This window comes from Homalodisca vitripennis, chromosome 1 (genome assembly GCF_021130785.1).
Source record: "Homalodisca vitripennis isolate AUS2020 chromosome 1, UT_GWSS_2.1, whole genome shotgun sequence".
NCBI lineage: Eukaryota > Metazoa > Arthropoda > Insecta > Hemiptera > Cicadellidae > Homalodisca > Homalodisca vitripennis.
The window spans coordinates 208,758,936-208,771,352 of record NC_060207.1 but is presented as its reverse complement, the minus strand read 5'-3'; the positions used below and the strand labels follow the sequence as shown (position 1 = coordinate 208,771,352).

Here is a 12,417-nt window from a genome sequence, read left to right as displayed (position 1 = left end):
TCTGAACACACTTCCATTTCTGTGTTTTGAGAATCCCTTAACGGTTCTTAAACGTATTAAAATAGCCAGAATAAAATGAAAAAGAGAAATCTATCTCTTTTATATAAAAATGTTAAATTACCACTTCCATTATCGTGAAGAAATTAAGTAAACAAACCTATATTTATGAAATGGATCGTTCATAAACATTTCAAAAAAATCGGAGGTCTGACGATTCCAAGGGATATTGCGTTTGTTACAGAAACAAGACTCAAGGCCTGTATTCAGCAGCTTCCTCTCCGAGTCATCCTGTACCAGCCAGCCCAACCCAGAATCTCAAGTTAACATACAGGTTTGTTCCTTTAATTCAGTCATAGTAGAATATTTAAATTTTATCAATTTTGTCTGAGTAATTGTAATTTTTTGGTAACAACAACTGTACTAGTTTTTTACGGCATTGAGGTTTCTAGGTTGTTAATTAATAACAACTTTTAAAGAAACAGTGAATCTTTAAGTAACAAGGCAACAACTCCTCAATTATTTTCAACACTCGTTCTTCTATCAGCCAGTCAATCAATGAATGTTTACTGTCATTTGGCCAAACATTAAAATAAATGTCATTCGAGAGATAAAAGCAGGTGTTGAAATAGGGTCGGTCTTGAGGTTTAATTATGCTGAATTTATGAAGGCCTTAGCGCTTCTTAAGAGTGTTGGTTTATCCTTGTTGAATAATTTGTTTAAATATGAATAAGTAATAAATTAAATTAAAGGTTCTATAAACAATTCTTAAATGTTAGTCCTTGGGGAAAAATAATGTACTTTTCAACAAGCGGCATGGTTTCTGCTTCAGGAAGCCCACAAGTTGTGCTATTTTTAACTTCATCAATGATGTCAATTGCTCATTAGGCAATAAAAATCAATCTATTGGCTTATTCTCTAATTTGATTAGTGTATGTGATTTCATTGATCATGAAGCCGTGTTCTTCAAGCTTAATATATGGTGTGGCCAAGCTTTCTCTTGGACCAATGAAATATCTTATTTTTGTAACAGGAACTAAATTATTCAATTCTGGGATGAGAGCCAGATTATTCATTCTTCTCCCAAAATTGTCATTTGCTGTGTGTCCTGAGGTTAAATTCTAGGTCCAATTTTATGTTTAATTTATATTACTAATCTTCAAAATATTACAATAGATTTAAATGTTGTTACGTTTGCTGATGAATATTTAATCTATAATTCCCAAAAATGACAGCTTGATGTTTTATCACAAACATCTTAAGGTTCTTAACAAATGGTTTATTTAAAATAGTTAAAAAATAAAGATCAGCCAAACAAAATTAATTGTACTTGTAGCATTCAGAAAAAAAACATTAATAATTAACATAATATAAATAAACTTTTAACACTTTTTAACTTTTTATTTTTTATTACACTATGTACATTTCAGAATCATTGATTCCATCTTCAGGTACGAATGAGGTTAAGTTAATTATAAAATAAATAATTAAAATCAATTTGTCATGTGTTTTTTACTACCTTGGTGGCTAAATTTGTTGCATTTAATTTTATGTGAGATCATTGTATATTGTTTAAGAGTCTATCGAATAATAAATTTTTTGTTAGAAAGTCTTTGTCATTTAATAATATATTATGATTAATTTTGGCACTTTTGTAAATTTCAAAATGTTCTAAAGTGGATAATAAGCAACTTTTTTTGCTTGTGTGTAAAATTTCAAGATTGTTTTCGATGTTAGTGTATGTATGGCCGGTGTTATTTAAATGGTCTGCATATTTTGAATTTGATGATGTTTTCAATGCTTTTATGTGTTCATTAAATCTAATTTTGAATGATCGGCCCGGTTTGTCCAATATAGTGGGATTGACAATCGTTGCAATTTAATTTGTATACTCCACTATTGTTAAATTTTAAATTTTGATTTTGGTTTGTTGAATTGCTTTTGTTTTTGATTAAAAGTCCAAGGTTGTTCGATGTTTTAAATGCCAATTGATATCCTTGTTTATAAAATGATTTGTTAATTTTGTGACAATGTTTACCAAGGTAGTCTGATTGAATGTATTTGATATCTCTTTCTTCTTTCTTCTTATTTTCTTTCTTTTTGTAGTTCTTCAATAATATATCAATCATGCTTGGTTTATATCCATTATTCTGGGCTATGTATTTAATAATGTTTAATTCTTTATAAAAATCTTCAGTTGTCATTGGAATTTTTGTGTATTGGAAATGTGGACAAACCGGCCGATCATTCAAAATTAGATTTAATGAACACATAAAAGCATTGAAAACATCATCAAATTCAAAATATGCAGACCATTTAAATAACACCGGCCATACATACACTAACATCGAAAACAATCTTGAAATTTTACACACAAGCAAAAAAAGTTGCTTATTATCCACTTTAGAACATTTTGAAATTTACAAAAGTGCCAAAATTAATCATAATATATTATTAAATGACAAAGACTTTCTAACAAAAAATTTATTATTCGATAGACTCTTAAACAATATACAATGATCTCACATAAAATTAAATGCAACAAATTTAGCCACCAAGGTAGTAAAAAACACATGACAAATTGATTTTAATTATTTATTTTATAATTAACTTAACCTCATTCGTACCTGAAGATGGAATCAATGATTCTGAAATGTACATAGTGTAATAAAAATAAAAAGTTAAAAAGTGTTAAAAGTTTATTTATATTATGTTAATTATTATAAAACACTTTTTGAGGCTACATCTCTAACAAAAACATTAAGGTCAAATAAAATTTGAGTATGTTTGGTTGCTGTCTAAACAAAAGGTGTGAAGGTAAATGGTATAGGTTATAGTAATATCCAGCGTCTCGTCAGTATGTAGCAGATACAAGGACATTACAGTTTATATTCGTTTATGTATGACTATTTGGTGACTGTGAAATAGGTATTTAGGTTTATCATCTTATTGTTAAAAGCAAATGGAATGTAACACTATTGAAGCCATCTTATTCATTCAAAATAATTTTGTTTGTTGTATGTACAAAGCAACATTTATCATTTGTACGAACAAAAATTCTAGTGGTAGTAGATAAAAACAGGTGATGAATTCCATTGTGTGTCTGGAATGAGTCCTAAAAATTCTAATAATGAGTTTGAATTGTTGGATACATGCGTGGTTATGGCTTTCAACAATGTTCGTTCTAGTGTATAATTTACAGTACGTGTACAGGAAAGTACACTGAAAGTACTTATCGAATTAGAAATGAGCATTAATTTCCACATTTTTTTTTACTAATTACATTTTATTGAATTTGAGAGGTTACTTCGTTTCATATTCTTCTTAGAGCCTTAAAGTATCTAATGAACAAAACGTGTGTGACTACTACAGTAGAGATGCATCTAAAATTCTATTTCAAAGGAGTTGACAATATGCATATAGGCACTTTCTGTAATGATACATATGTTGTTAATGTTTCTTTTTACCAAAATATACGCCAGAAAGCATTGATGAATAATAAAAAAGCATGGTGTATTAAAGAGTTGGAAAATTTACAGTATATGTTTTCCAGAGTCCAAAATAAACATTTTTCCTTCTATAAAATTGTTATACAAAACTCATTATTTCAGACCAAAAACTTGCTAAGTGGAATTTGTTATTGCAACTTTGCAATTTTGACAATGGCAGCCGCCAAATAAAGTTCACGTGAATGTTGGTTATACTCACTAAGTGCGAGTACATCCTAGCTGTTGCAATGTTAAACAGCACTAAACTCACTGCTTCTGTCTCACCTTGCTATCCAGGGAGAGTTAGTGCGTTATACAAGGTGAAACTCTTTTTCAACAACGTATTCTGAAGAATGTAATATCTTGTCCAAACAAATTTAAATTGTTAACTTAAAATAAAAAACCTGTTTCTAAAGGACGATCGTTTTTAGATAAATGTAAGGTGATCTGTTAATAGTCCTTAAAAATGAGTTTTAAGTATCAATATACACAGGAATCACAATTTTTAAACATTTTGGCCCAATAACCAATCACGATTTAAAAAATAATATGTTTCTATTAAAATTTTGAGGGGGTTCTTAAAAAAAATTTTAAGTTGTGGAATAAAACATTTGTTTGATTTCATTGATCAGATAAACCTTGTATAAACTTTAATTTATTGTTTTCTTCAAATTAAAAAAGTTATTTGTAGGAATGAGAGCTGTTTGTAGAGTTTAATTCTTGCACTCGTAAAAGATCATCTTTTAAAGTCCTTGACTAAAATTAGATGACACCTTTTATGATAACAAGATAATTACAGACATTTGTCATAGTTAAATGTTACAACCATATAAGGTTGATAACCATGATAAGGTTTTTAAATGCAATTGTATACTTTGTCTTGTTACAACGTTATTCTTACAAGCATTTTTTGAACATTCGAGATGTTTTACAAGAAAGCTTCCGATAAAACACGTTTTTAAAGATGTAAGGACATAAAAAACTGATGTTTTGTAATGTTATGTGTTCTACAAAAGATGGATTTAATTTCTAAAAAAAAAATACTGTGTACATTGTGTATTCCTGAATCCATGTAAGACCTCTTAACATGAGCATGGAAAAGTATATTCATGGTATGGTTCTGATAGTAAATGGTTTGTTACAAAACAAACCATTTACAAAGCTATAAGAGATCAAAGTCAGCTACCAAAACCACAACCAGCTCCTTCAGAAGCTTGAAGTGCTAGACATAAAGAATAAAACGGCACAATGGTTTCTTGGCTATGTAAGTGACACACAACACCTTGTTGAAATAACAGACACACAAATTAACACAAGATATAAGATCCACTCTAAAAGACCTGTTATAGGAAAGTAGTGCTATAGGGCTCAGTCCTTGTTCCAGTAATATTTCTTTTGCTCACAAAATATCTTCCAGACCAATTAGGCCAACTACTGCCAAACTACAATTTAAAGAGATGATTTGGACATTACCATAGCTGATAAATCCCCCAAATAAAGAACTCAACCTGCACTCAAATAAAGCATTCAACAAAACCAAAGAATATTATATCAATAATGAACTAACGCTCAATGAAAACAAAACTATCCAAATTAACTACACTACCAAAAACTGAGATGTACACCTAACAACCTCAGCATTGGGAACAGAAAACAACAGTTAAAGGTATTTGCAGATTTGTTTTGGTACCAAAGTTGGCATAATTGCAACTCATAGCTCACATGGCAGTAGCCATCTCTGCAAGAAGATGTAGTCTAACATTTATGTCACCAAGAGAATAATTTATATAAGCAACTTGCAAGCAGCAAAAATAGCCAACTACGTCCTATTTCAGTTATCTCACACTTAAAAGTAGTATGGGAAAGAACCAGCAACTCCAACCTGCAGAGAACACTTGTAGATAAAAAAAGGACAATAATATACCTTGATACCAATAAAAAAAGTGATAGGGCAGACCCTTCTACATACAAAAGATACAAGCAATATGTTTTACAAATATGTATTATAGCCACTTGTTTAACATACTGTACTCTTCTCTAAGAATATCTCCAATGATCTATGGCTTATTGTCTATTTTGGCCAAAACCAAATTTTACAATTAAAATATTATAGATATTCAATTTTGTAATTTTTACTTAATTATTTTGGATATTGTTATGAAAACAGCGATATTTTTAACCTAATTGGAAATCTGAAGCTCTGAAGGAGGTCGTGTTCATAAAAAGAAAAGATCTTACTTGGATCCTTAGAACACCTCTCTTCCTGAAAGACCTTATAAAGATTCCGAAACACCCTGAATATTTCTGATTATTGTGCATACTAAACCTTTATGGAAACTCATCAAGACGAAAACTAATTTAGATTAATAATTAAATCACATCTCAATGACAATAATGCCTTAATTTCAATATCTGTTTCAGATGCTTCGAATATATGATGAATTAAAATTTGATAATCTAGATGGTGGAGCCTGGAAACAAGGTTGGAATGTAGTATACAACAAGAATCAGTGGAACTCTGAAAAAAAACTTAAGGTTTTTGTAATGCCACATTCTCACAACGATCCAGGTTAGTGCTATCTCTTCCTCAAATTGAGATTGAGTTAAAAAGTTTATCTTACATTTTGTTTTAAAAATCTTTACAATCCTAGATCACTGTGTAAAATGCTTTTATCAGTTTAGAGAATAAGGTACTTATTTTGATGTGTCATTAATGTGAGTATGTAATTTCATTTTAGGTTGGAAAAAGACATTTGAAGATTATTACCAAACTCAGACTAGGTCGATATTGAACAATATGGTGGTTAAACTCATGGAAGATCCCAGAAGAAAATTTATATGGGCGGAAATATCATACTTCTCCCTCTGGTGGCAAGAGATCATGGATGACATCAAAGAAAAAGTTAAAATGTATGTTGTTTTCTCATAATTATTCCTATACTTTAATTTAGTATTATATTAACACATTGACTGCTATAGAGAGTATATTTGTACACCAAAGGCTGGTAATATTTTCAAAAATTGAGTTTGGGTGATGCCAGATTACCTCATATTACACAGTGTAAGAGAGAGGTACAAATGACCTTTTTTAATGTTATGTAATAAAAATACAGGTTGTTTGTAAAATGTGGATCAAAACCTTGAGAATCACTCAAATGATTTGATTTAAAAAAACATTTTTTTCTACCATTATATGTTTTCCCCTCCTTGTCATGTAATTAGTAAATTCCCATGGTGCATAAATAATGATTTATTGGAAATATTTGTTGTTTTAATTAGGGTAATTCAGGACACACCTGAGTTCTAATTTTGCTCTATAACTTTGTGGTTGATATACTTTACAGAATTATAAACACAGAACCTTGTTCTACGGCCTAAGCAGTGTTGTATGATAAAGGTAAAATCATTGTTTAACAATTGTGTCAAAATGACACATACCTATGTCACTATCTTCAATGTTGTGATAAATAGCAGAAACCAATTAGCATATTCAATATTTTGTTTGAATGATGATCTTCTTCGGGAGCACTTCTGAATTGAGTTCCAACTGAAATAAATATCTCTTAAATATACAAAACACATACTAGAAATTTTGTTTATCAGATAGCAGTGGATAACACAAGGGTTTAAAGTGAAGTCTGACTAATTAAATATACGAATTTGATAATTTAGGACTCTAATGCTGCTTATATCACAATTTGATTTGTAATACTGCCAAACATGCCAGGACTCACTGCTGTAAATTATTTTAGGGACTTAAGTTCTAAAACTTAAAATTCACGGAATGTGCCATTTTATTATTACTAAGGTCATTAGTAAAATTGTACACCATTAGAAAAGTATTATAATTTTTTGTTACATTGTAGTTGGGGAAATGACCCCTCGACCTTTCTCTTGAAACTCCAACTCAAACTCAAAATTCTTTATTGTTGTTGACAATTTAAATTGCATAACAATCAGTACATAAAATTACTATAGCTAAATAAAATTCCTTAAATCTAAAAGTTTTGACTAATTAAAAAACCATGTATGCTGCAGTATTCTTTTAAAATTAGAACTTTTTAAAACTTTTTCTTAAAAGAGTTTAAGTTAGTGGCCTCTTTGAACCTTGCAGGCAAGTTGTTAAAAAGCTTGATGCAGGAATAAAACGTATGTTTTTCATAGAACAGCAATAACTAGAATTAGATGCAGCGTCTGTATCAAGCACCCTGAGGGTTTCTTGGCTGCTAAAGGTTCCGAAGGTGCCAAAATCAACAGTCGGTTCACTTAAGTGGTGTAACTAGGACTTGGCTTTGGGGGGAGGGAGGGATGAATCTGGTTGAAGAGCTTATCACTCCTGGAGGTATGGAATAAATTTAAATAAATTTTTTGTATTAAATAGGTTTAATCCAAAAGAAAAACATTCAACTACTGTATTTCAAAAAAGTTAGAACTTTGGGGGATGTTCAATCCCCCACATATCTCTCTTAGTTACGCCACTGTCTCACTTGTTTTTTTTTTTTTTTGTTTTTTTTTGAGGCAGGTCTAATCAAGTAATCTCTCTCATTATCCACCCATGTGCTCTTTGTTTTCATGTAGTTTCCACAGCAGCACACTAAGAAATATTGCTGAATTTCTACCCAAGAAATTCTTCTCTGGAGGTTCCTGTTTATAAAGGCTAAAATCCTATAACTTTTTGTGTAGTACCGTAACTATGTTAGCTTATTGATTGGCAGATTGTTGGCTCGGAAACAACTGGAGATTGTGACGGGCGGATGGGTGATGAATGACGAGGCCAATGCTCACTACTACTCCATCATACAACAACTTAGCCATGGTCATCATTGGCTGCAGCAGCATCTCAACTATACACCCAGGTTGGTAATATTGTGACCAGCAACAAAACATATGCTTTAGTCTTAAAAGAAACTATGAAACGGAATACAGGAATAATGAAAAACCTGTTGTTGGCTGGTTGATTGTTAAGGTGGATTTCCTTATCTGTATTGATGGAGAACAATATTGATTTACAGCAAACGTTATAACAGATTTTAAATATTGGACAAAGTTTTTTTTATATGTTAAAATTCTGTTAAAGAGGATTTTTCAAAATTGAGAATTTCAGCACATCTTTTATAGGTCAAAATAAGTCTTCTTTTCTTATATGAACATGTATGTGTCTATAAATGCAACCCCTGAGAGCTGACCCATTGTTGAAGAGAAAAGTTGTGTTTACTTGTATCAGGAGTTGACTGTATTATATTAACCCTTTGAATGCCACAAGGCAAAAAATTTAGTACAAAAGAAATGCACTAGCAACTATATTGCAAGTCATATGCGAAAAATGCCAGGGAATAATAAGAAGTATTACCGGGCTTCCGGAAAAACAATATATTTTTTTTATTTTTCATACTATTTTTATGAAACAGGTATTAAAATGTTTGTAGAAAATTGTATTACAATAAAATGTTACAAAACAAATGAAACAACATAAAATAATATTAGTTTTGGCATGTCAAAACCAAAAAATGTATAAAGCAATTTTTATTTTTTAGTTTTTATTTTTTTTGACAAATTAATAAGAAACAATTTTACTATGGGAAGAATTTTTTAAATATTCTTTATAACATTGTTAATGTGAAAAAAAATAATGGTTAACTTTTTTACATAATTACTATAGTTACATAACAATGCTTGAAATTATGTACATAATGAAAAAATCATTTTTCAGTACCGGTAACACAACACTAAAACAAAAATTATTAATGCATTACTTACATTTATCCTTTGGTTCTAAAGTATATCTAATATATGTTCTTCATATTTTCCCAAAAAATATGTACACACACACACACACACACAAGCGCGCGCACGCAATCACGCACACGCACGCGCGCACGCAAGCACGCACGCACGGGAGATACCAATTTAACAAAATCATTTTAGAGATCCTAACCTCAAAACGATGTAAACACAACCATGTGACCGAACGTATTATTTTAGATATTACGCATACTATACGTAGCGAGTTGTTTACGCGCCAACGATGTTACGCGCCCGGTTGATCACCGCCAGCTGTTGTTGCTTCTATTATTCTGTGATTTTTTTAACTTCACTAATATAAAGTACCATGTGAACTATTATTTATCTATTGCAGGATAGTTAACAAATAAAACAATATTGGTTGTGAAAAGAATTCATGAAAAATAAAGCGTTAAAAATTACGATAACAGACGGCGACGACGGACGGATCGTCGCCTGGCACTTTTTCGCACAGTAAGTCGGCGACGATCCATCGTCGCCGTGGCACTTTTCGCAAGGGTTTTTGGCGACGATGTATCGTCGCCGTGGCACGCAAAGGGTTAAGTCACTTATTATCACAAGAATTGTTATTTTGTGAGTTTATGATACAAGAAATTTAGTTTCAATAAAAAGTAAAAGGTCAGGTACCTAATAAAGTTTGGAAATTTTATGTATTTGAGGAAGCAAATTTTAGATTTAGAATAGTTATTAAGTCAGTTTTTTAACATTTGTAAAAATAAAAAGAAATTTGCAGTTGATATTGATTCTTGAAAAATTTGCTACAATTTTTTAATTGGGATAAAACTTGAAATAATTTAGTTCAAAAATTTTAACTCAAGTGTGTGATAGCATAGTTAGTGGCACGTATAGTAGATCCCCTCCTCTCATCTTAACTGTGGAAAATACTAGTGTTTCAATATATGCTAGTGTTTGACAAAATATTGGACCCAACCTTGGGGAGTGCAGCTTCAAGAGGGTGCCTTTGATTACAGTTTTACTCTACTTTCTCCCGTAGAATGTACCTTGCAATTCCCTGACATGAACTTTAGAAATAGTATGTTATGTACAGAACCTAGAAGTTGAATAACTAATTACAAATCTTTTTTATTTCAGTTCAAAATTTTAAAATTAATTCAGAGTTAATTTAAATTCTTTTCTTTGAGTGTTTTAATTATTCTGAAATAATTATTTTGCCTTCATTATAACTTGAAAGAATGGGAATCCTTCCAATTAAAACAATAATTACAAATGACAAGAACCAAGACAGAAATACTTGATTAATCCTAGAACTGGCACACATTTTACAGTCTTAACTGGCACAGCTTTTTAACACCTTGTGCAGAGTTAAACAAAAAATGAACTGCAAAATCAGTTACTATGCAAAAAATAAAGTGTTATATATAATTTTATTCAAAATAAAATACAGTATATTATACAAGAAATAAAAATTGGGTTTACCTTTACATTCATGAATGTATGGTGCTCTGAAATAGAAACTTCTAAAAAACTGTTTTTTATCTTCTGCATCCCATAGAAACCACTAAATACCTAAATTTGAAAATCCGAAACATACAAGCTATCCGGGTTGTTGTGCTAATCAAGAAAACTTGTACTTATATAGAATGAAAACAACTTGAAACTAAACAGAACACACTTCAACTAACTCAAACAGCAACAGCTGTCATAGTGCATTAGATATCTTTAGCTTTTTGTGGCCAGTAAGTATAAAGAAACATTTTATGTATAGAAGTGAGTACATTAACCCTTAGCGAGCCACAAATAAATAACCAAAACTACTCTTAAGAGCCATACACCTTAAAAATAAAAAAATTCCCACATACAAAAACCAATTTTTAAAAATAATTATTATAACATAACAGGTAAAAAAAAAGACAAAGTATTTTTTTTCACTCTTTATTGTTAATTTACAGCCAAAAAATGGTAAAATCATAATTTCACTGAAAAAAATTAATTTTGACGTTCTATGTGTTCATATATAAAATTAACAATAGTTGAACACAATTATTGTTATATTTTACAAAAAACAAGCATATAGTAATTTGTATTTAGAGAAAATATAAAGAATATAGTAAAAATTTATATATATATATATATATATATATATATATATATATATATATATATATATATATATATATATATATACAAATTAAATAAAAGCAATGAACTAAAAAAAAAAACTTGACAATAAAGCTCTACATCACGATAATAATACATAAACTACACTGCACATTGATCAAAAATATTGATTAACATCAAAATTGAAAAGATAAATACGTGGATCGAAAATGGAAGGGCGAATAAACATCTAACCTCACGGAAGGCTACAGGCGGACTGAGCGCGCGTCAGTAGACGTTGGCTCTGCGGGAGACTATAAACACCGGCCGCCCGCTATTTTGTCGATTGAACAAGAGCCGTGACCTTCAAAATAGACACAAACGGTTGTCTCTTGTTTAGATAAACCTTGTTTAACGGTTTTTACTAAGTTTGTTACCCAGAAATGCTTTTAAATAATATTAAAATAAAAAATTGATTTTGCGTCAGTGGACGTCGTTGGCTTTTAGCGCTAGTTTAGGCATGACGTCTAGTAACGTCATTGGCTCGGTAAGCGTTAAACAGAACATGGAATCTGCCAATTTACGAAGATATAACTTTTATTACGATTTGAATGTAGATGTAATGCACAAGGATATAATTAGCAGATAAATGTTTAAATCATCGTAATTACCATTCTGCTAGTTCACAGCGGAAAAAACGCATCATAAGTTTCAACTTTGCCAGTTCCAGAGTCAAACTAGTCAATTCCTAGTTTTAATTATTACCTCCTTACATTTTAATCAATTTTAATTTTGTGTCCAGATTTGGCTGGGCAATAGACCCATTTGGCCACTCACCGACTATGCCATACGTACTGAAGAAGATGGGAATCGAATCTATGCTCATTCAACGAACGCATTACTCAGTGAAGAAGCACCTAGCAAAGAGAAAGGAGCTGGAATTCAGATGGCGCCAAACTTGGGGTGTGTTGTTGCATATATTGTAGTAGTCCATAAACTGGTACTGTATTTTAATTTAAAATATGTTCTTTTTGTTTGATTTTGAGCTGCAAGTAAGATCATTTCTACATCA

The 12,417-nt window shown here is 30.7% G+C and overlaps 1 protein-coding gene across 2 annotated transcripts in view; it reads left to right on the top strand.

Moving 5' to 3' along the window:
• Window positions 1-12,417, top strand: part of LOC124353043 (alpha-mannosidase 2) — a 76,087-nt gene that overhangs the window by 20,610 nt on the left and 43,060 nt on the right. For both annotated transcript variants that reach the window (XM_046802843.1, XM_046802844.1), the window contains 5 exons: window positions 242-331; window positions 5,907-6,054; window positions 6,224-6,395; window positions 8,201-8,341; window positions 12,148-12,308. In XM_046802843.1, the coding sequence (XP_046658799.1) occupies window positions 242-331; window positions 5,907-6,054; window positions 6,224-6,395; window positions 8,201-8,341; window positions 12,148-12,308 (712 nt within the window). The remainder of the gene's footprint in view (window positions 1-241; window positions 332-5,906; window positions 6,055-6,223; window positions 6,396-8,200; window positions 8,342-12,147; window positions 12,309-12,417) is intronic.